Genomic DNA, 24,818 nt, shown 5'->3' with positions numbered 1-24,818 from the left:
TGTGTTTTAATGGATAAGCTTTGATTTAGTTTCATGAATGTAATATCTGGATAGCATAATGATGAACCACTTATGTTTCCAGCCTAGCTGAAGACAAAGAAGCCAACAGTTTGATATAAAGATTCAGTTCTACAGATTGAATTCAGACTTCTGTTGAGCTCTGCAAATTTGCCTTTGCTGAGAATCCAGCCAAGGGAGGGATCATTTCTCTTTGTCCTTTTGCATTCCAGTAAGACAATCAAATTCCAATGAGAAATTCTTCTTTGCAAAGGAGGGCAGGACCTTTAGCAATAGTGAGCATATATATGTCTCGTATTTTCAGAGTGGAAAATTAGTTTTTTAACATGAGCTGCCTCAGGCCAAATTGATAAAAGCTACAGGCTCCTACATGAACTTTATATACGGAAGTTGAAGATAAACACATTTTCTTTTCCAGCACATCCCCATCTGGATTCAAATCCATCCAACTTCATGAAGGAAGAGTGCTTTGATATGCAGGCTATTGTGAAAACTGGAAGAGTATGAGCCTTTTTATGCACTTGTGTAAAAATAAAACTGATACTCAGAAGGCCATAGGAAGGAAGAGTTTCTGACCTAGTGGTTGGAGACTGCATCTGGCCTCTAGACCAGGGAGCAGCAGAGCCAGGTTCTGCTGCAAAGATTTTTCCTGTGGCTTACCCAGCACTCTAAGCCCTTCATATACACAGCCCCTGGCTAATCTGGTGGTGTTTTATAGGAGAGAAGGTCCCCTGCTCTGCTCTCTGAAGTTAAGAAAAAAAAAAAAAAGGTTGGCAGGAGTCTGTGACACATCTGAGAAAGAGGGAGAGTTGGAAATTAGAGACATGGCCCTTTTATTGGGTTACATCCTCTGTGATAGACGTCTACTCTCACCTACACAAAAGAGGGCAAGCTCATTTTAGCATCACAAACTGGCGTCTGATGAACTTTGGCTGACTGGCTTGGGGGAAGAGTCTGGCACAACTCTGTCTGCAGACAATGAGAATTTTTCCCTTGACTTTAATTGGAATTGGGTCAGGCCCCAAAATGTGTAAATTCATCAGCTGGCACTTTTTCAGTAGTTCAGCTCATTGCCGCAGAACTGCTCCCCATCCACTGAATTCACTTGGACAAGTCAGGCACAAAGATGCTGCCTGAGATAAGGAAAGGCTTTAAAGTCTGTCCTGCCATGAAAATGAGACCCAGTATGAAGTAAGGATGGCCTCTTTTTGCTCAACTGTGTAGAGTGATGAAGACCCTCACCCTTCCCACCTGATAGACAGCAGCCACATTTGGTTTTCATCCCAAGGAGCAGCACAAGGAGAAAAAGAAAAATCACTGTTAGTGGAATATTTCTCACTCTGCTCTTCCACTCAAGTCTTACCTGAACCACTTTACCTGTCCAAAAAATTTCATGAAAGCCAGCCAAACAGTTTCTCTTGGCTTCAGGGACAGGTGTTGAAACACACTGGCTTCAGTTCTTCTTTCTGAGCTTTTTGACAGCATTTGGCTTCTACTTATGATTCTGCTGAGAATGTCTGTGGTGTTGCTGTCACAACACAAACCTAACACACCCATTTCCTTGGTCTACATTTTTACCACTAGGTTAGATAGATAGATTTGCTTGTACCTAGCAGTGGAATATTATCTTTATACTAACTGATATCCCCATATCTGCTGATCACTGCTACATTCAAAGTTTTACAGCAAAGTAAATGACAGAGAAAGAAAAATAACTAAAGACAGCTCCTGTATGTGATACAAATAAGTGAAAAGGAAAGAAAGGAAAGAAAGGAAAGGAAGGAAGGAAGGAAGGAAGGAAGGAAGGAAGGAAGGAAGGAAGGAAGGAAGGAAGGAAGGAAGGAAGGAAGGAAGGAAGGAAGGAAGGAAGGAAGGAAGGAAGGAAGGAAGGAAGGAAGGAAGGAAGGAAGGAAGGAGGAAGGAAGGGAGAAAGGGAGAGAGAGAGAGAGAGAGAGAGAGAGAGAAAGAAAGAAAGAAAGAAAGAAAGAAAGAAAGAAAGAAAGAAAGAAAGAAAGAAAGAAAGAGGGAAAGAAAGAGGGAAAGAAAGAAAGAAAGAAAGAAAGAAAGAAAGAAAGAAAGAAAGAAAGAAAGAAAGAAAGAAAGAAAGAAAGAAAGAAAGAAAGAAAGAAAGAAAGAAAGAAAGAAAGAAAGAAAGAAAAAGAAAGAAAGAAAGAGAAAGGAAGGAAGGAAGGAAGGAAGGAAGGAAGGAAGGAAGGAAGGAAGGAAGGAAGGAAGGAAGGAAGAAAGGAAGGAAGGAAGGAAGGAAGGAAGGAAGGAAGGAAGGAAGGAAGGAAGGAAGGAAGGAAGGAAGGAAGGAAGGAAGGAAGGGAGAAAGAGAGAGAGAAAGAAAGAAAGAAAGAAAGAAAGAAAGAAAGAAAGAAAGAAAGAAAGAAAGAAAGAAAGAAAGAAAGAAAGAAAGAAAGAAAGAAAGAAAGAAAGAAAGAAAGAAAGAAAGAAAGAAAGAAGAAAGAAAGAAAGAAAGAAAGAAAGAAAGAAAGAAAAGAAAGAAAGAAAGAAAGAAAAAGAAAGAAAGAAAGAAAGAAAAAGAAAGAAAGAAAGAGAAAGGAAGGAAGGAAGGAAGGAAGGAAGGAAGGAAGGAAGGAAGGAAGGAAGGAAGAAAAAGAAAAAAGAAAGAGAAAGAGAAAGAAAGAAAGAGAAAGAGAGAAAAAAAGAGAAAGAAAAGAGAAAGAAAGAAAGAAAAGAAAGAAAGAAAGAAAGAAAGAAAGAAAGAAAGAAAGAAAGAAAGAAAAAGAAAGAAAGAAAGAAAGAAAGAAAGAAAGAAAGAAAGAAAGAAAGAAAGAAAGAAAGAAAGAAAGAAAGAAAGAAAGGAAGAAAAAGAGGAAGGAAGGAAGGAAGGAAGGAAGGAAGGAAGGAAGGAAGGAAGGAAGGAAGGAAAGAAAAGAAGAAAGAAAGAAAGAAAGAAAGAAAGAAAGAAAGAAAGAAAGAAAGAAAGAAAGAAAGAAAGAAAGAAAAGAAAGAAAGAAAGAAAGAAAGAAAGAAAGAAAGAAAGAAAGAAAGAAAGAAAGAAAGAGAGAAAGAGGGGAAGAAATGGGGCCATTTTATGTTTGCCAAATCTCTTTCAAATTTCACACCAGCATTTTAAGGTTCACTTCACCAAAGGTATTGAGGCACTTCTAGAAAGGATCAGCAAATGGAGAGGAGGTGGGGGGAGAAGGAGAGACAAAGAGGCTACGGCTACATTCTTTAATTAACAGAGGCCTAACAGTGAAAATATTACCCATCAGCAAATAAAGCTAAAAATAAAAAATAATGCCTTCAAGTACACTTTGAAAATCAGGGCCAGAATTAATCTGAGGTTTTACTGGCAAATTCAGTGATGAAGGGTGTGTGAAGCAATGAGAAGCTATAATTAGGTTTTGGATGTTTACTGCCCATGGCCAGCAGCAGCCATGAGCATGGGAGATGGGCTACATATCTACCTCGACTTTTTCACGTTCTTGTTTGGAATTTAATATTAGCCAGAAACACTCCGCACAGGAATGTGGTATCTTACCATCTCTTCTAGAATAGAAGAGGTCTCCATCTGTACAAGCCACCATTCTGATATTTATGAAGGAGACATAAACCACCTCATACATGACATAGGAAGAGGGCATGCACACAGGTAATTGCTGTGGAGCTGCTGGCAAACAATAACCTCCTTTTTTGTTAGTGAGACAGCAGTTTCTGGCAGCCCCGTCTTTGCACAAAGACACAACTATGATTAGGGCTGGCAGTAGTGAGTAAAGAATAAAATGGGTTGGGAAGAAGTGTTGTGGTGTCTGGAGATGGAGATCTACTAAAATGATGTGGGAGAAAAAGGGAGCAAAGGTCTGAGTTTGGGAAGGAGAGAATGTGCAGTGTTGGAGAATGAAGAAGACCTTGAGTGTCAGAGAAGCTGGAGGTAAAATGATCATTTTGAGACAGGGAGGCAATGAATGGCAGTGGGGGATAAAGCTGGGTGCATGGCATGTGGCACTGGCGGCATGCCAGGCTAGGAAGGTGAGGAAGGTCCATGGATGCAGTGATCCATTCCTTAAAGGAGAAAGTATTAGATTTTGAGCCATGCCCCTTCTGCTCCTTGGACTGTTGTCATGCAACCCTTGAGAGGTTATAGACCTTGCAGACCAAGCTCTAACATGGTTTTACATTGTTTTACTTGGATGAGTTATCCCTTACCTTTCTCCTTTGCTCCTGGAAATAACCCAGGAGTGAAGGTAGCAAGTTAGACTGCGGGAGAGCTCTGAAGCAGGAACTTCCTTTGAAAAAGTGTCTTTATCTTGCCTGACACTGCAATGCCCCAGTCATGTGCTGGCACCTTACAGCAATGCAGAACAACAAGAGAACATGGGGCAGGTGTGGAGAAGGACATAATTAAAACTCTGACCACTTTCTCCCTTTAGTTGCTGACTTGTGGTTGAATTGCCTTATTACTGAAGATGTGTTCAGAAGTGCCGTTATCATTCTTCAGCTGATGAGCGTGAAATAAGGACAGTTACCCCATTTACCAAGACAATTCTATTTTTATGTTTATGCTCAACTCTGAGTCATCTGACACAGAGGCTAGACCATCTAGAGCTAATCAACATCTTACAAATATTCACAAGACCAACTCCCCCTCCCCTTCCAAAAAAAATCAAACTAATATTCCTAAGAGACAAAATAGAAAGGTCCAGGCCCTCAAGACTGTCAGTTACATAACCCTTGTTAAAGTCAGCCGAAGAGAAATGCTTAAATAGCCGTGAGGATTGCAGTCACGGGGCTTAAACTTGCTTCTTCTGTGAGGTGCAGCAGACATAAGAGCTGCCTACGGAATTGAATAGATAGTGCTGTGTTTGAGGAGGCCTTCGTGGGAAGTGGGCTAGGCATAAAGTGCAGTCATGTGGACCACATTTTTTAGTTGGAGTAAATGAGTATAGCTCCATTTGTTTTAGCAGAATTCGCAAGGCTTCTGCCAGTTGAGGATCTGACCCTGCTGTGCTTTGCTGGGTTGGAAGCACATAAATTAGAGGTTGTTTTATGTAACTTCCGTATTAGCAGAGAGAGACTTCTAAATATCCTACCATTTTCAACTAGCTTTCTATTTGCATTAAAGACGTGAAAGCATGACGAAAAGACCAGGTTACCTTAGGGGACTTTGGGGCCCATATGCATTTGGCTATTGCTAGAGCAATGATACTCAATCCAGAGAAATAATGCCCTACCCAGGCTCAGTCCTGGTCCAGCCCAGCCAGCGCAAGTGGAAGCAGGGGCAGAGGAAAGAGACATGGAGATTAAGCCCAACATCCTTCCACAGTCATACTGGAAGCCAGCAAGACTTAGCTTGCTGAAGTAGTATGTGCGTGTGCATGCATATTGCTGTGTGGCACAGCTCATCAGTCTAGAAATAGCATTTCTGTTTTGTGAAGGCAGTGACAAATCAACAAGCTTACACACAAATCCAGGTTATAATGGCTTAATAAATTGCCCTGTGACAGCTGACATTCAGTAAGTATTCCAGTGTGTGCTTTTAGGCAAAGATGGGTGCATGAAAATGTAATGCATTGTGACCTAGAGGAAAGAAGGTTAAGATAAATTGAATTAATTTGCTATTGCTAAGGCTTAAGAGCACTCCCACATAATGTTTCTGGGGCACCGGTGTTGCAAAGCAGCATGTTAACAGGGAAAATCCGTGTTTGAGGTCTCCTATTTCTGTGTCTGATATAGATGGTGATCATGAGCCCTCTCTGAATTCAGATACGTTGATCTGTCTGCCGTACATTTTATAGGGATGACTTACAATTGAAGCTGCTAGGGCAGCAAGAGCTGAAGAATCTGTTATCAAGATGTAAAATTATTATTCTAATGAACGTCTTTAAAGACATTTTTTTCTTTATTTTAATTCCTGAAAGATGAAAAATTGCTTTAACCAAGGCTTTAAACTTGACAGTTTAGGTCCTCACAAACTAAAGGTTACATGCTCCAATCAGAAGCCACATCATCTCTATCATGATGACATTTTAAGAATTTCCTTCATCAAACTTCTTTACACGTAGACAGTGCGAAGACTCAACACCCAGAATTTCCATGCATCTCCCACGGAAGCTTGCAGAGCCGCCCACTAGTGTAGCAATTTAGCATTTAAGATTGCTTGCTTGTCAGACTACATGACAGGGAAGGAAGAAAGGAGTCAAATGCCTCAAGTGGCTTAGGAGAAGTCTTCTTTGAATAGACCTTGCTTCCCTTTCATGGTAGAACATAAACATTGCGGGTCTTTTTTATTTGATTACCTGTTTGATTCTAGCCTACAACTGCAATTAAAGAGAGGGAAGAAATAAGTGGTGGCTTTGTGCCAGCCTGTCTTGTTTGTTTGTTTTTAATTTGCTTTATTTTTCTGTTGTTACACAAAAGGAGGAGCGTGCCAAGGGCAAGTTAGCACTTTTCTTTTCCTTTTATTTTTTGTGGCTAAGCAAATTGGCTTGACCTAAACGCTCATTTTCGGAGAAACAGAATCACCCAGTAAGAACCTGTTTTATTTCTGTCAACAATTCCCATTGACGTCATGCAGAATTTCTGTAAATTAGGCCTCCAGCATGAAGCCCTGTTGAAGTCAGCAGGGGCTTTGCCATTGGCCTCTGTAGGGTCAAACCATCACCCTAATTGTCTCTGAAGAAGACTAGACACAGCAGCAGAAGGCTGAGATAACAAATTGATATTCGCATTTTCAGTTTGCCAAGTCAGCTTCTGGAAATGTCTTCTCTACTGCAGCTCCTCCTTCAGGACCTTGGATGGGGCATACTCTTCCATTTTTCTGTCAAAGCCAACTAAGTAGTGAAAAGATAATATATAAAAGCCAGTAGCCTTAAGCATGGAAATGAGACAAGAAATAGGTGTAGGCTTTAAAGATAGAACTTTGCACCTTTGCCAGCTCCTCATGAGAGGGCTAAGCCAGGATCAACAGTCACTATGAAATAACCATCTTCCTAGGGAAAAGTTCACTGAACATCATCCTCACCTTTCCTTTCTTAACAGATGCAGCAATACCTAGGCCAGTATAGTGTATCTATTCCCTATCAGCTTATTTTTGTCTTGGAAAGTAACCAAACGTACAAAAGGCAGATTAAAAGCATAGAGAAATACCCTGTGAAAAACAAAAGCATGTATTTGGAAACTAAGTCTATCCTGACATCTCCATGCAACGTGCACAGAATTTAGCGGGCCGTGCAGAGCTACGGATAGTGGCATACAATATTTAGGTTGTAAAACAATTGGTAATTGGATAGCCGTATGAATTCCAGTGTCCAGATGATAGTGAGATGAGGAAATAATCATATTGCACAATCAAATCAGCAAAGCAATTATCTGGTTATTACATCTTCATTATAAATTACATGATGCCTTGGCTGAGGTGGACATCTCAACAGAAGAATAGCTGGGATGGGATTCAGTCTGATTTAGGCATGTGGGACAGGAATCAGTTCAAGACTCCTGTGTTTAGCTATGATTAAGACTAAAACGGCACTGTAGTTATGGAGATGTAGGGCAAGGCCATTCCTGTGCCTGGAGACCCAAAATTCAGCATCGACAAGCAAGGTGGTATTGCTGTGTGCTACACCATCTTCCAGCCATGCCTTGGAAACAGGATCACAAGTGGGATTTATATAAAGCTTTTAAATAACATCAAGGAAGCCTCCTTGACCAGGCTGGGGAGAAGAGCAGCTGTTGCTGTGGGCAAATTCAGCATGAGTCACTCAACAACTAGCCTTTCGGACAGGTCATGTCCTCTGGGCAACATAAAAGAAAAGTGCTGGATAAATCTGTCACTGAGAAAATGAGTTTTCATCAGTCTCCTGTTGAAGAGACCAGCAGAAATCTCTGTGTAAATCTCTTCATCCTGCTTCGGTGGTGGTAGCCCAGGTAAAAAGACCCAAGTACCTTAAAGGAGATTTAGAGGCCTCCACGTTTCATGATTAATTGCAATCAATCTGAGCCCATACTTTTGCCAAAGGCGCTAGGGACTGGGCTGAAGGCAATGCTCCAACTTCATAAATAATGCCAGGTGCTGCAGCATTGCCCAGGATTGCATGTGGTGACTTAAATATAACTTTAAGTTGGCTTAAATATATCTTGGTGCCCTGCCACAAACCCCTCAAGCCGTGTTCCACACTACAGCAGGATGCAGAGTTTGAAGGTGCAAGGACATGGGGGATGCACAGGGGTCCCATCCATGCAGGGACATGGTCATACATGTATGACCATGTGGAGGTCAGGTCAGGTCTCCTGATGGGAAGTCCAGTGCTTGGGGTGATGAGACTCAGGCAGACCATTTACATCACCGGGCATCCCCAGGCCAGCTATAGCCTGTGGGGTGGGAGAATGATCAATCATTCAGGTGCACATTTGTACTTGATTGGATTTAGATCTTTCTTTAACCCCGATGCTAAACCTGTAGCACACCATCTCCCCAGAAGAAAAGCCAGGAGAGATTTGTGCTGGTGCAGTGATGATCTCTGGTGCACAGCAGTGTATCTATAGTTACCTGACTTATTTTTTTGTAGAGTTTTATTGCATTCACCGGAGGCTGCTGTATGCACATGTGTATGTTGTGTGTGTACCTCCATCAAAACCTCATCCTCCTCGGACTAGCTCCTGTCCAGCTAAGCTACTTATACTGAGCTAGAGAAATTCTTGACCAGCTGGTCAAGACTGCCAGTGCTTAGCAGTTAATAACGAGCAGAGATACCTTGAGCACAGTTATTATCTCTGATGAGTAGGACATATGTGTATTTAATGCAACAACAGGTTCAGATCTGTGTTAATCACTGCCCCCAGCATCTGGACTGCATTTCTCTGGGTAGGTCAGACAGTCACTACATCAGTTTTACAAGAAATTTTTTTTTTTTCTCAGGGCTAGCATTAAAGCATAAAGAGCTTCTAGGCACAGTACAGAGCCTGGTAGCCTGTGGTCATTGCTTTGCCTTGTTTTTTCCACCCTTATGCCCTTTTTCTTTACCCCTCTCTCAGAAAGCCTGGTTGTGTCTCGAGTGTTTTTTTCCTATGATCTGACAAAGTGGGCTGTGGTTTTTGCAGCTACTGTGTAGCACGTCAACTCTGTACTGCATGCTGGCTGTAGGTAGCTCTGTTGTTTTACCACCATTACAGTAAGCTTTGAATTTGACCCACTATTGACATCCTAAAATTTTTGCCCAGCTTCTCAACTAAGTATATTTCTTTGAGTCATGCCAGCAGTCTAATGACCCATGTGCTTCATCCCTACTCACCCCTTCCTTTTTGGAAGGACAGTCTACATCCCTAAGTATCAACAGCCCATTAAATATTTTCCCTAAAATGACTGTAAGATGTTCTCTTTCAAAGCAATGCAATCTCTTCTACCTTCTCTATTCCTTTGTTAGCTTTTAGACCATTATGCTTCTCCATGTCTAAATCAGTGTGATCTCAGAGCAGCTCTGTCTAGGAGGGCAATAAATGCCCAGCATGACATGGAGTCATTGCTTTGAAAGCCAGGAGCCTTTTTCCTACCCAGAAAGCAGACATTCACACCCATATACTTGTAAATGGGAATGCTAAATACTCTGTGACCAGCAAGACAGCATTTTGCATGTTTTTTGCACAACTAACGTGAAAATAATAGAAAATTATTTCAAATATGTGTTTAAATTTGAGGAGACTAGACTTTCTTTCTAGTGTACTTCAGGACATTCAGGCACTGCAATAAATAAGATTTTTCCATTACTTGCTAGCTCAGCACCTTTAAGGATTCTCCGTAATGGGCAGACTTTTGCCATCTGACAATGGACATCTCATATCTTTTAAAATGCCTGTGAATGTCCCAATGATATCACTGTCCCATCACACAGCACTTAGGAAAGTGATACAGAGCCTGTAGATCTCCATCCTTCTGGAACAGCAGCTGGAAGCCCAACAAAATACATGACAGTGCCTACAATGTCATAAGCAGCCTACTGGTAAGCAGCTGAATCTTGCACAGCTTCTCTTTTTCAGATAGTCCTCAGTTAAAGAGTCCAACATAGATGGTTGGCCACAGTAAGGCAAGGAAGGCCCATGCAGAAGCCCTAAAGCATGCCTCATCTCATCCTCAAGGAAACTTCTGTAATAATTAAGATGAAATTTTCTTATTGACTATGATGAATTTAAAGAAAAGCACAAAAGTGCTGGTCTGGGATCAGAGAGATTTCCTTCCCTCCTTAGCTGGAGGCAGAATCAGTCTCCACAGTTAGTGGCCAGAAGCACAAGTGGAAAGGAAGGGGACCTTAATGGGAAAAGCAAATATCCCATGTCCCAAAGAGGGAAAGCAGAGAGGAGACACTTGGGTAGATAGCACACCAGCAAAGCTGGGGAAGACCATCTCACTGCAAGGTCTTGAATGGACACGAGCAGGGCAAGCTGCCTGGAGAAGGACAGGGAAATGGATTGTTGTAAATGAGGTAGTGGAAGGGAAAATAGAAAAAAAAAAAAAAAAAAAAGAGTATTGTAATGCTGCTTCTCCTGTTGAAATGCCTTTTCTAAACATAACCTGTATTGGTCTTTCAACACTGACATGTTTTGAGGTCTGATCTTTAATGAAAGAAATCTTCTTTGAGATGTTATAGCTCATGTCTGCCTAGTGCCTGTCACCTAAAGGGTAAAGCATCTTAGGTAAACACAGATTTTGTTTCCCAGCATTGTAACAGCCATTCTGAGGCTGAATACAGCTGATGAGAAAGGCAGAGACCCATTATCAAGGGCTGCATGCAATAATGAAGAGGTCTCTCAAAAGCCAGGAAGGGCTGATTTCTGAATGTGTCACAGAGCTGGCTGTCAAGGAGGATTCAAGGGAAGAACAACACTGCAGTCAACAGTGAAACTGCATCTCTCTGTGAAATAGATGCTCTGGTTTAAACTTACCCGTCTTAGGTAAAGGTAGCAAGAAACCCAGGCAGCAGGGAAGTATCATAAGTACCACGAGTACCATGAGTTAGTGATAGAGCTTCACTGTAGGCACCCAGATAAGCTTGGTCCATGCCAGTGCATCCAAATCTGTTCCAGTGCAGGACATCCCTGTGTCACAGGGGACTCCAGGCTGCAAAACATTGCCATGTGCTTGCATTGATGCATGAAAATATCTTTTCTCCAGGTAAAGCAAAAAATGTCCAGGGTGGTAGCAACTGCTCAAATAGCCCAGTATCTCCCAACACAGAGCAAAGAATTGCAAAGCTACAGCCCCCTTAGGAAAGGAGTTGACAAAAACCAGCTGTTGCCCATGTTTATGATTTGCCTCAAGGCTGTAACAAGGCACTAGCACTGTGTTAGGGAAGGAGGTGAAGGCCAGAGAGTACCACAAAAGTAGCTGCCATTGCTCATGGGAGAAGAGGTGACGGATATGGTCTTCCTTACTTGAGGATATTGCTGCTGCAGCTGTAGTTCAGTGCAGTTTCCTCTCTGTGACAGCAGTAGTTCTGCAAACTCAAGTTGGGGATTTCTGTCCAACAGCCTCTCTTACACAAAAGAAATCACACACATTTTTTGTGAGGTGTCTTTCCTGATTCTGTAGACCATCCCAGCCCCTTGTGGCATGCTCCAGTCACAGGACTCTGCTGTAGCTCCACCCCAGCCGTCCAGAAAGGATTCCCCCAAAATTCATTCCCCAAAGCAAATTCATATTTGAGGAGTGTGGGGTTGAGATGCATGAAGTTTGCTCCCTTAGACCTCTTGTCTCACCTGCAAGCTGCTGAATGAGGGCCAAACACTGCTGAGCACACTCACACCAGCGAATCCCCACTGGCTGCAGACACACCAAGGCTTCAGGCAAAAGAAATGAGGTGTGTCAGTGTCACACAGCCATATGCACACCAAGGCAGGGAGAAACGAAGAGCACAGGGATGCCACGGGGAGGAGGATGCCACATCCCGAGCCCTTGTCAGCTCAGCTCCGTGTCACCTTCGCTGCCTGGGAGTGAAGTGCCTGCTCCGCCTCCACCTTCCCCCATCACCACCCTGCAGCAAGTCTCTGTTTATGCCATCTGCCTCACAGAGGGGAGGTGAAGTGCATATAAATTGATTAGCAGGAGCCTGTGAGGATCCCCCAGCGTGACATACTGGAGGGTGCTAGGAGAGGGTTGAATTAATTTTGAGTGATCAGCGGGGAAAAGTCTCTCTCCAAAACACGTTGCGCCGAGAAAACATTTTCTACGCTTCCTTTTCAACCGGTGGGTTTCATAGCAACTGTTTTCAGCAGGAGAGGTGAGCAGGGGGATGTGTGAGCTTGTCCCTGGTGCAAATCAATTACTGCTCTAACTTCCCCGTAGTGCACACGCAGAGCACCAAGGGCAGGCTGCTAACAGAGAGTGCTGTGAGCCGGGTCCTCGTGCCCTCGTCCCAACAAGAGCAGGGCATAACCCAGGCAGACTCACTGAAGCCAGCTGAATCAGCATCTCGAGGATGTTTAGACAACATGGATTTGTGCAATGATGCAACCAATGCTTTTCTGTAAATCTGTAGGGAATAGAGACCCAGCTGTGGACCTGGATCCGTCAGGTGCTGGGGCAATGGCCAAGGCTCCCATACCTCTTGGGACATCTGACTTCTGCCTTCAGGTGTTTTGCAGCAGTTTTCACCCTGAGTGCCAGATAGAAATTTCCCATTCATTTTTTTTTTTTTTTAATTTCTAAGCTGACTGTTCCCACTGCCTGTAAATCATCCTACTTCTGTGCTGCAGTGAAATCTTCGCAGCAAGTTGCAGTGTTTAATTATTCATTTTCCGAGGAAAAATAATCCTCTTTCCCTTTTCAACTCTCCCCTTCCAATGCAATCAAATCTGTCCATGCTCATTAGTGTTTACCTTCTTTTGCCTCCTTATCCTTTTCTTTATTTAAAAAAAGATGTGTCACGGATCTTTACCGAGCATTCACAGCCCTTTGTAGACTTGACTTTCTTCAAACCCCTGTCTCAGACCCCTTCAGTTTTTGCAATATCTTCCAGGCCACAGAGTGATTATAATTGGACTTTGCTTTCAAGGGCAAATTCGTTTATTGTTGTTGCTGTTTTTATTATTTTTATCCCGGGCAGTCAGTTTGTTCAAGTCAGAGCCTTCACTTCTTTGGGTTCAGGGGGACAGTTAATACTAGCAAGCAGCCCCACTGAGAATGATGGGGGAACCAGGATACTGTGATGCCCAAGTCACTCGAGATGTTGTTCATCAGGACACTGATTCTGGTGGCAAAAGTAGCATAAAAAATTCCCACTTCCTCTTGTTTCCTCTCCAGTGCAGATCACCTCCGCCATGCCGAATCAAGGGTTTGTGGGCTATACCGCCCAGTCCCTGGGTTGCTCTCAATTCAAAGTAGAGCCTTTTTGGAGGGTTCTTCTGAACCAGGGCAATGGTTTGCCTCACAGCTCAGACCCACAAGCCCTCCCCAGCCCGGCAGAGGGGCTGGTAACTGCCCATCGGGACAAGACCTCCCAGCGTCCACTCTGCCACTAAGCCAGCTCCCCACACCCAAACCCTACAGAGAGAAGCACCACGCTGGTAGGGATCATGGTCACAGCTTAGCAGGGTTACCAGGCTTGAGCGCATCTATCTGCGGGCTCACACAGTCAAACAGTGCCCAGAGCTGAGCTGGCTCATTTGAGGATGCACTCCGTACACAGATGTTTACTGCTAATTTGGTGTTTTTGCTATGGAAACATGCTGCAGTTCACCACTCTTTTTTTCTTCTCTTCCAGGTAGGCTGCAAAGCCATGATGGTTTTCTTCCAGTACTGTGTCATGGCCAACTTCTTCTGGCTCCTGGTGGAAGGGCTGTATCTTCACACCCTGTTGGTCATCTCCTTCTTTTCGGAGAGGAAGTACTTCTGGTGGTACATCTTGATTGGCTGGGGTACGCCTCTTCTCAAAGCTGAATTCCAGGAGGTGATCTGGGCAGGCGTTTTTAACGGCAATTTAATCCCCAGACTTGGAGGTTCAGGGGGGACAGAGATGTCCTATATGTTACATTGCAGACTAGAATTCAGTACAACCAGGAGCAAGATCGAGTGACTGGAGGAGTTTAACAGTATTAGCCTAAATCTTCAAAGGTATTTAAGAGCTCAATTTGTGCTAGGTTCGTTGAGAGTTGGCCGCCTCATTATCTTACAGGACTGTTGACTCCATCACATTTATAGTGAGTTGTTCCTACTTGATCCTGGCTGGGGTCCCAAGGTTGTGTCACGCATTGACCTTAAATTGTAAGGGGGGATCTCAACTAAGCAGGACTCCTGGGCTGAACCCAACCCTGCAGTCCCTTGCTCTCCTTCCCTTACTGAATTCAGGCTAGGTAGCTATCTTGAGATCCCATCACCTGTGTGCTAAAGCTGATAACCTTCTGCTCACTGCATTCATGATTTCTCCAGCTTTAATGTGAATCCAGCCACACACAAAAATAAAAAAATAAAATAAAATAAAATAAAATAAAATAAAATAAAATAAAATAAAATAAAATAAAAAAATAAAATAAAATAAAATAAAATAAAATAAAATAAAATAAAATAAAATAAAATAAAATAAAATAAAATAAAATAAAATAAAATAAAATAAAATAAAATAAATAAAATGCTGAGGAAGGCAAAATGAAACTCCTCACAAAGTTGCCCAGAGCTGAACTGCAAACTTACACAAACTAATCCTACTATATCAACTTTTTTTCTGCAAAGAAGAAACAGATCTCTTTTCCATTTTAAGCCATTTATCTGAAGTTTTATGTATGAAACAAAAATGGCTTTCTATTCCATGTTCTCAATAGCTGAAACTGGGAAATAATTAGAGCAGGGAGTAATCTTGAAAAGAAAGGGAAAAAAAATAATTTCTGTCATCTACGGGGGTATGCCTGGACTCAGGATTTGACCAGTTAGCCGTAGAGTAACTTCCATTGAAAGTGACAGGAGTTACGCTCGGGTTCACACTGCAGAAGACGATTCTCCATGCTGTAAGCATAAGAAGAGGTGATGTTAGCAGGCCTTGTTTCAGATGCAGTTAATCAGGTTAGACCTTCTTTAAACCTGCCTTGCACATAGATACGCTTCCTTTCAGCAGAGTACAGCTGAAAGATTTTAAAGAAGAATGTATGATTTTAAAGGAAATGTCTTGCATTGGTAATGTGTTCAGAGGTTGCTAGGGTAAGGAAGGGCAACTCAAGGAAATGACAGGAGCTTGAAGGATTTTTGGCCTTTCAGTCATCCATCATTTGCAAGAGCATCAGTGATGTGTCTGAAATGGATCATGCAAGAATTAATGATTTGGACACACTCATTACTGTTCTGTTTGCATTTGGAAATCACTAGTAATACACAATGTACAATACTGTGACTAACACAAAATGGAGATGTGCCTTCCTGGCATATTTCCAACCTAAATCTAATCAAAGAGGAAAGAGGGACCACAAGGATGGAACAGGACCACCCTAGTCAGGGAGAAGATTATGGAGTGAGGAGAGAAGGCAGGTTCATATGGCCAGCTACTGTCATCTCCACATGAACTCCCTTGGTAGTGCAGATTCCAGGCTCCAGGCTCCCTTGATAGTGTAGATTCGGGCAACACAGTCAGGGGGGTCCAAAGTACTACTCCTTGTCCTAAAGGAAACATCTAAAATAGCTCAGAAGGTCTCTGTCTTAAAACTGCATGTTTCTCTCCACTGATGCTAGTGTGGTAACTGCCTTAGTTACTGGTGTCCACACTGAAAGTCTAAAGCAATTCCTGTTCCTTGTGTTTCACCATCACCTTTTTTTTTTGCTTTTGTTGTTGTTGTTATTTGTTTGTTTGCATTTGGCTTTGCAACAGGATGATAAATCTGGTAGGGAGCAGTTTACAGGAAAGTCACCTTACGGGGCCAGTGGGAGAGAAAGGCAGCGTGTTGTGTTAGGCACGTGAGCACCAAAGGCGTGAAGCATTTGCCCACTGTTAAGGGAAGGCATCACATCAGTCACTCAGGAGAGATGGAGTGTGGGGGAGATCAGTCTTCAAAATGTGAACGATGATTTGTAACTGTAGCGTCATCTCTTCTCTCACCAGGTGCCCCCTCCGTGTTCATCACTGCTTGGACTATTGTGAAGATTTACTTTTTCAATGTTGGGTAAGCCCGTGAACTCAATTCTCTTTTCTGTATAATTCTTCCTTCCTTAATATCCAAGGAAGGCCAAGGAAATGCCTGCAGCTGTAGAAATCCAGTCACCCTTCTGTAACCCCAAAGGCAGTCAGAGCAGAGGCTTTCTTTGCCCTGCCACCACGCACCAGGAAATTCCCCCAGACCTCCATGAAGACACACAGTTACATGAACTTAGGCTTACTCTCTTTGTTTCCCAGTCTGATGATGAGGATATTTGTGGGGAATTTGTGACCAGTCCCCAACGGTCCCATTAGGTGCACCAGCTTAGCAGCTGCCCCACACTCAGAGCAGCGCTTGACATCCTGCAGAACTGACCCTATATACACTCGTGCAGCACAAACTTAATAAACACACCCATTTTTATCCCACAGAACAGCTTTAAAAACTCTTGATTTTTTTTCCAGACAAATCTTGGGATCTGTTCTTCATCCTCTTTAACCTAACAGCTGCCTTTGATACTTTATATACGAAACAGACAGAATACAGATAAGTAAATGAGACAGATATTTGAGCTACCCAAGGAGATATGCAAGTAAACAGGATCTGATCCTGCAGCCCTCCCTCATGCTTTGACTCAAGCAGTCAAACCAGAGTAATTTGAAATGCTTTTATGAGAAAACACTCTGGAGAGTTACAGAATCAGGTGCTCATTATGTACTCACTGTGCATACACTGGCATCTTGCATTTACAGCATATGGTTAACTCCATTTTCTCCCTTGCATTCTCTCTCTCCAAATGTGTCCTGATTTGTCCTTATTTCAGTAAGAGAAGCAGCTCAGATTTCTCATTGCGTTTTTGATGTATAGTCATGCTAACACATTTCCTTAGGGCTACTGAATTCTTTTATGGTTTCATTCTATGTGCATAAAACTGACCTTATTTACTGTGTTAATAAATAGCCCCCAAAATGAGAAAGAGACCTAAGGATTTAACCACTATGACTACCAATTCTTCTTACTATATATTCCCACTCAGCTCCAGCAATTTTTAATAAAAATACAGACTGCTTTGCATTTTCTGGAGGCTTTAAAATGCTACATTTTTGCACCAAGCAAAACAGAGTGTGAATTTACAGGATATTTTAATACCTAATGTAGATTTTTTTTTCATATTAAAATGACCTACAGAGAAAAATTACAAGAAATTAACCCAGATTAAATAAAACCTAATTATGTAAGATTTGTTAAACAGTATTAAGCCTCTGTTGAGACATTCTAACTCCAAAGTAAAGTGACCTTCATTCAGACTGCCTGAATTTATTTTAAAAATGAAGTGCACTAGACATAATTAGGGCCACTTTAATTCTAAATGAAAGGGCAGCGTGCACCTGACTAAGTATAAACATCTGTATCTGAGCAATTCACTCTAGCCTCCTCTAATAGCCAGTGGAGATTTAGCCAGTGTGGTCCATGGAGGGTAGTTCTTTAGTAATTCTTCTCAACCTAAAGGTGATGCTTAAAATAGGTCTTGGGAACTGTGCCCTAAATGTGAGTCTCTCCATCTACCATTACTCGCTCAGTCAGCATTTTGAGTTAGATGAGCTGAATCCAGCCAAAACTGTCTATAATGGGTTCCAACAATCTATTTCAAACATGAATGCAGACCAATTTTCATGAATGCTGTCCTGAAAATGCTCCCTTAATCACCTGACTGTTGTGAGGACTGCACAGAAATGTGTTCCTAGCTGCATTAGTCATTTCTAATTTATTCCTAGTTTGTCTTTTCCTTGTTGGCTTTAAATACAGTTCCAGATGACCTAGGTGAGTGGTGTGGTTTGCAGACCATTTTGATTCAGGAGGAGGTAAATCGCACCCTGGATCTTATGGACATGTCTGACTAGATCCATAGCTCAGATGCAGCCAGCTAGATTTAGTCAGACTAATCCCACCATATGCCTTCTGTCATCTTTTTCAGAAGGGGATTTTTATTTTATTTTTTCTGATGGTGCTGATTACTCGGTGCTTAAGGAAATCCCCATCCATGATGGTGGATAGCATTAGAGGCCTTACTAATCTGTGATTTTGGTAACGCTTCCTTGAAGGAAACCTCAGTGTAGGAGAAGTTAAGCAAATCTCCACCCTCCCCCACTATCACCCCAGCATAACATCTTCCAGCCCATTCCATTACCAAGGAGTGAAGTTCTCACAGCATTATATCTGGGCAAATGCTACCTACCGGTGCTCAAAGCCACTGCAAAGTAAGTTGTCAACCCTTCCCAGATCATGCATGCCAGGTTTAGTGCTTTTCATATAACCTGTCATAGCCAACTTTAGCATTTAGGGAAACAAATTACCTGAGAAGGTTGCACAGCTGCCTGTTTGCTTTTCTTGACATTTTAAGTCTGATTTTTTTTCTTTTAGGTGCTGGGAGGAAATAATAGAATCCCCGTTCTGGTGGATCATTAAAACTCCTATTTTGGTGTCTATTTTGGTAAAGTATCAGCACATTCTGCAAAGAAATTTTTAATACTAAGTGTGGGGGGTGGAAACTTGTTGAGAAGTGTTCTGTAAAAATCCACAGAAAAGGCACTGACACTGTGATGTATATTGAATATCTGTCTTGGGATAAGGAAGCTCACCTTTTGGATAAACATCTTTACCATTAACCATTGACTGCAGGAAGAGCCTGAGTGTTGGGGCATCCAAAGTGGAGCTCATTTTACTCAGACCAGCTCCATCTCATCTTGTTGCTCTGGGCATTCTGGTGCAGTAGCCATGGGAATTTGCAGGAGAGGAGATCAAGGAATGTGCTTAAAGACCCAGAAAGACTCATTTTGTGTAACGAATCAATGTATGTCTAAATTAGATCAGATGAATTTTGCCATTAATGTTTTTGTTCTCTGAGCTCACCATATGCAGAGCCCAGGGTGACTTGTTCAGTTGTAGGTGTCGACGCTATAAAGTAATATGGGATGAGTCCTACCCTAAATTTCTACCTAGCTAAAAAGAAGTTAGATGAATTCCTCCAGGTATTTGCCTCTTGTTATAGCATCCAATACAAAGTTGGATTCCAGCTATGTGTTTTTAAAGTTCTTGAGAAGCTTGGCTAGTTTCCATACAGATCAGCAAAAATGCCTCACTCCCTGCTTCTCTGGATACGATCAATTCTGACCACAGAAACCATGACACTTCTAAGGAACTCTGAGTACTTCCATCCTTGTTGAATATTATGTGTTTCCTCTGTTAGGTATCAAGCCAAAACTTGAAATCAAATGAACTTGAGTTAAACTTAGCTTTGAGTTTTATCAAATCAAGAAAAATGTGTGGGAAGGGAAGGAAAAGAGTACAACAGAAATCAAACTAAATGTGTCTCTTTTTAAACTGAAATCTTTTCTTAGACTTACATTCTTTTTATTCCACATATATTACGTGCACTGCACGGAGACCTTTTCTGTAGCATTTGTCATACAGAGATTCCAAACTGAAACAGTTTGAATAATTACTTCTTACTCTATTCACCTTACTGAAAAGAAATAAAATACTTAATGACATGTCTCAAAATATTTGTGTCACCACAAAAAGATAAAATAGTATCTTCCCTTTCTCAAGATAACCTTTTGGTAAAGAAACACACCCTATTCTCCTAGGATCAATGATTCTATGTTTTCTTTTTGTCAGTAAATCATTTCCTCATTACCAAACAAAATCTACTCAGCAATTTCTGATTTTACTTTTGCAGATATCATATAAGTCTGTCACAAAGGAAGGCCATGATAACAGCTATCTGATGAATAGCATGTTTCTGCAGGGAGGAATGCAGCATTTTCTGTATGTCAACTGGAATAAAACATAGACCTCAACTGAAGGAAGAAATACATATTTAAGTTAAAAGTTAGAAAAATCTGTCCAACCTAAAGATATTAAGCACTGGGATTGGGTCAAGTGCCTTTAATTGAATTCTAGGTTGAAAAATATGCTGAACAACTTCTCCAGTTGCCTGATAGCCGTATCTTCTACCATGCAATGCTAAGGCCATACTAAACCTTTAAGTCGCACCCCACCTGCTTACAACTGCCCTATTTCTTTGTCCATGTTTACTCTTAGCCACAACAAGCCAACACAGTCAATATTTAATATATGACAGGAAACTGGCAAGCAGCTCCAATCCTACCTGCAGTGCTGCAACTTGTGTGCTATCAATGTTCATTAGAGTAATTGATCTAGGTAATTCTATTTTGAACCGATAAATTTTACTTGCCATCATGTCAGATGAAAACCATTTCATAAGCAAATAAATATGAACAGAAACTATAATAAATGGCATGGGATAGATAAAGAATCATTAAGCAGTGCATCATAACAAAGAAATACAATTAATTTCATTCACTCATAGCCTTCTAAAAAAGAGTGATTGTCTAAATGAGAGATATGCTTTAATCTACTTCATTCACCTGTTGATGAGATAAATGTAGGAATTGCTAGGGGAAATGTTGTAATTTGTTTTTTGCAGAAAATCAGATTGGCTGGTTAACACAATCCTTTCCAGCCTTTAAATCTCTAAAAATCAGAATTATATGTGCCTTCACTAAACATGAAAAGATAAAGAAAGAGGTTGTTTCCCAAACTAAAACTAAACTAAGTCCACAGAAATCCATCATCACTTTTTTCTGTTGTATATATTGCATGAACAACAGCATGGTTCAAGGGATAGGACTTTAGAAGCAAGTAGATCTTCATTCGACTCATGCCATCTACTAGCTCTACACCTTGTCTATAAAGTAAGATTAGCATTGCTTGAGTATGTTACTGGAGCAGTTTGAGATTTTTAAGTGAAAAGCACTATCTAAGAGCTACGTATTAGCTGGATTCGTGTGGTCTAACCTTGTAGAAGATAAAGTTTTCCACCACTGTGTTGGTGAGGTACGTCCCTTGCTATACAAGGTCTCTAACTTCTCTCCAGAGAAGAAATGCCCAGTAGCATTGAGAAGAGGCCTGCTTAAGTGGATACTGCTTTGTGTTTTGTTTTGGTTTCTTTGGCTTACCGCCTCAGTCTTTGACATGCTCAGCAGCCGGTCCCATGTCACCGTCTCCTGAGGGCTTTGACGTCCGTCGCTCCGCTAACTCCCAAGGCTCTTTTCCCACCCTGTCGTCGGCACTCCCCCGCGCAGCAGGACGTCGTGCATAGCTGTGCTCTATGGGTTTGACATCATCATACTTGGGATGTATGACACAAAGTCCCAAGCAGGCTGATGTCAGGCCCAAGATGGCTGCCATCCTATGTCGGTTAACTATGTGCTCCTAGAGTGGGGTTCTCTGCTCATGGCTTTTTAACAACGGCTTGCTCCATGGCAAAAATATTGCAGTGAAAGGAATCCCCTTTAATGATCATCTCTTTTCACTGGAGAATAATACTGCAGGAGCATAATTCTTACTTCTTTTCCTGTTTCCTTTCTCCCCATTCCAACAGGTGAACTTCATTCTCTTCATTTGCATCATCCGTATCTTAGTGCAGAAGTTGCATTCCCCAGACGTTGGACACAATGAAACCAGCCAATATTCGTAAGTCCTAGACTTTTTCAACATTACTGCATGGTTTTGCAAAACCTATTTGGGTCTTAATTGAAGTATTACATCTGTCTGCATTTTACTCATCAGAATCTTGTAACTGTTAATTGACTAAAGATGATCAGAAATCAGGAAATGGGACATCTGCCTAAATGTCTGGGCACAAGAGCAACAGCAATGATCATGAAACAAAAAGGCTTTTTTCGTTGTATATTCAATATCGGATTCTGAAGGTCAAGGGATCCTGATGGAGAAAAAAGAGTAGCCATCTACAGTACAGGTGCTTTTTTATCTGAAATAGTTACCCTCAGCACACTTTTTTCAAAGAAAGATCCAGAAAATCCATACATTCAGTAGAATATATCACAAATTTTCCCTATCCTAAGAAAGACCCCTGAACCAGACTGAATTAATCCATCCCTAATGTTCCCATTTCTCTTCAATGTTGAGAAGTCACATCGTTTTAGAAGTTTTGTTTAGTGTAGCACTTTTATCTCAGGGATGAAAGATTGACCTTAATGGGGCTTTTTGTAATGAACAACAAGTGAGATCGGCATCTGTCTCCATGTGCAAGACTGGTCTTAGGTGCAGCACTTTAAGTCTGTAAGAAATCAGTCTATCTGTATGGATTTCTTATGACCTCAAAACAAATAAAATAAAAGTTCAGACTTCATCTCATTTTTGTCTCCTGCCACTGTCCTGGCTTAGCATTTTAAATATCCTGGATATTTATTAAAGGATTTCTAGAAAGTAAATGAAAATTAAAGAAGTACAGTGTCTACCTGGTCACTGCTTATAAAATCTTTGTCGTTGGAGGGAGCTGTGTACGTTGAAGAATCTGAATTCAGTTCATCCTTCTGCAAGATGGAAGACTTAATATCAATATGGTTCTTAAATATTGACCAACCACAATACTGAGTCTTTCTCTCTAGTGATGGTAAATTATGTATTTCATCTCCTTCTAGAGATTCTCAAATTTATGAAGGGAAATTCCAGTATTTCACCTTAGCTTCTTCCTTCAGCAGCCAAAACCAATTATTTCTTTTTTCATCGTCATAACACGCCAACATTACCAGGCCCCCTGCTTTCTATCACGTCTCTTTATGTATTTCCAGTTGGGCATTGTATCGTCCTGCCTCCAGGACTGCAACAGCTTCAGCCAGGTAGATAGATTAAATCAGCATATTGAAATATGTTCTAGTACTATGCAGCAGCCTGGAGCAGTTGGCTCCCATTCATCTCTGCAGAAGTGCAGCCAACAAGCATCAGAAGGGTTATGCCCAGATTACCTAGCAGGTCATGCTGAGCTTTGCGTTCAGGGCTTTTTTCTACACATTTTCCAGTGAAGTGTGAGCTGCCAGTAAATCTCTCATTGCCTGGTAAACAAGCCTAGCATGACATGGCAGTAAATAACTCAGACGTCCCCTCACTGGCCTGCCAGACAGGAACCAATTGCTGAAGTATGAATGATCTTCATGTCTTCAGTTCCTCACCTTCCTCCTCTGCCTGGAAAAGCATCTCAGCTCCATTAGGGCATGAATCAGTTGCTCACATATAGGTGTCCAAGCCGTATGAAAGGCCTTAGGACATTTGATATACTTGCCTATGCCTGGCATCTAGGACGCAGAAATTATGGAAGACTTGTACCTTTATACAGTGACAGCTAGGCACGTCTGGGGTCCAGATCCTTTTATGAATGCCATCCGGCATGTAATCTGCAGTCTGGATCCTTTTATATGTCATACCCCTATTATCTGAAATGCTGCTGCTTGCTTCAGGGGGTTTGGCCTGCAGGACCCAAGGGAGCTTACCAAAACCTGTTGCTAATGATAAGTGCTGGTTCTTCCTGCCAAACCTGGGATGAATATGTTTTAAACTAACAAGATCAGAAATCTCTCATTTGAATTTCTCCCTCCTTCTCTTGTTTATTTTATATTGTTTATTTTAAAAAAAATGTTGATATGTTGATTGTATTGTTCAACTCCAACCAGTTTCAGTTTAGCTGCAGGCTGGAAATTCAGGTATGCTGCTGACTCACTCATTAATGCCACAGACACTGAGCTGGGCTTTAATGTATCAGAGACTGTGAAAACAAGTCTCCCATAACAGCTTTCTGCAAATGACAGAGACTTGTGCAAGAACAGGACAGCAATATTTCAGGGAAAAAGAAGAAAACATCTTGTTTTCTGCAAAAGAAAGGTTGAGCAAAATTCATCTCTTTCTATTCTGTGCATGTTCATAGATCAATATTACCATCAAAGTTTTCTGGGCAACTTTCCATTATGCGTTCAGGAACATGACTAAAATGTTGGTTCACTCTTACCACTCCCAGTGGGAGGAGTAGGTTCAGTGCAGGCTAGTGGAAACGTGTTTTTCCTAAATTACCTGTCAGCATGTATATCTGTCAGAGATGAAAGGTATAAGACATGCACCCTGTGCCAGGAGTGGAAGTTAATTTTTTTGAGAAGCCATGGTTTCCAGCAGGTAACATTAACAAACTTGAGACAACCTCTCAAGCAGTTCTGTCTCCTGCACAGTCGGCTTCTTCAGAGAAATTACGCCATGACTAGGGACAACAGTTTTCCCTGTTGTGGTTTTCAGGGAGGTCTTTTTAATATCATGAGGCCAGACAAGAGGGAGCTTGCCTTGAAGATGACAGAAGAGACAAAACATCACGCGGTATTTTGGGGAAGCTCAGTGCTGGAAGCAAGAGACTGGTTTGAGGTGCTGTGCAAACTGGAGGAGGGAGCTCCTAAGTGTACAGGTATATAGGCCCTGTTCAATGCTAGAGTTCAGCAGGTGGAAAAAAAAGCCGTACCTGAAACCCCAACATTGTCTGAAATGATAAGACAAAATTTTAATCCACTGGAGATTGTAAACAGCTCCCCTACAAATAGGGTAGGTGAAGGTGGCATCACTTCAGATTCCTTTAGCTTGACTTGTTCCTGAAAGACTGGAGAGGAGAGATCTCTGCGAAGCCAGTACTGATAGCTAATTGTGATTTGCTTAGAAAATTAGTTTCTTTCTGATTTGTCAGGCACTGGGGGTAATTAGGGCTGGATCGTAGTAATGTGTGTCACACTGGAGGGAGTTGCTTCTTACAGCAAGGAACATGGTACTCTGATGGTCAGTGATGACAGTGACAGTCCTTGCTTTCCTGG

The 24,818-nt window shown here is 41.7% G+C and overlaps 1 protein-coding gene across 2 annotated transcripts in view; it reads left to right on the top strand.

Annotated features, from left to right (window-relative positions):
• Positions 1–24,818, top strand: part of LOC308189128 (vasoactive intestinal polypeptide receptor) — a 115,394-nt gene that overhangs the window by 79,752 nt on the left and 10,824 nt on the right. For both annotated transcript variants that reach the window (XM_080578881.1, XM_080578882.1), the window contains 4 exons: positions 13,740–13,893; positions 16,059–16,119; positions 18,514–18,583; positions 21,560–21,651. In XM_080578881.1, the coding sequence (XP_080435007.1) occupies positions 13,740–13,893; positions 16,059–16,119; positions 18,514–18,583; positions 21,560–21,651 (377 nt within the window). The remainder of the gene's footprint in view (positions 1–13,739; positions 13,894–16,058; positions 16,120–18,513; positions 18,584–21,559; positions 21,652–24,818) is intronic.

Source organism: Anser brachyrhynchus (genome assembly GCF_964034855.1).
Source record: "Anser brachyrhynchus genome assembly, chromosome: 2".
Lineage (NCBI taxonomy): Eukaryota > Metazoa > Chordata > Aves > Anseriformes > Anatidae > Anser > Anser brachyrhynchus.
The sequence above is the reverse complement of the archived record's forward strand: the minus strand, read 5'-3'. Positions and strand labels throughout refer to the sequence as shown.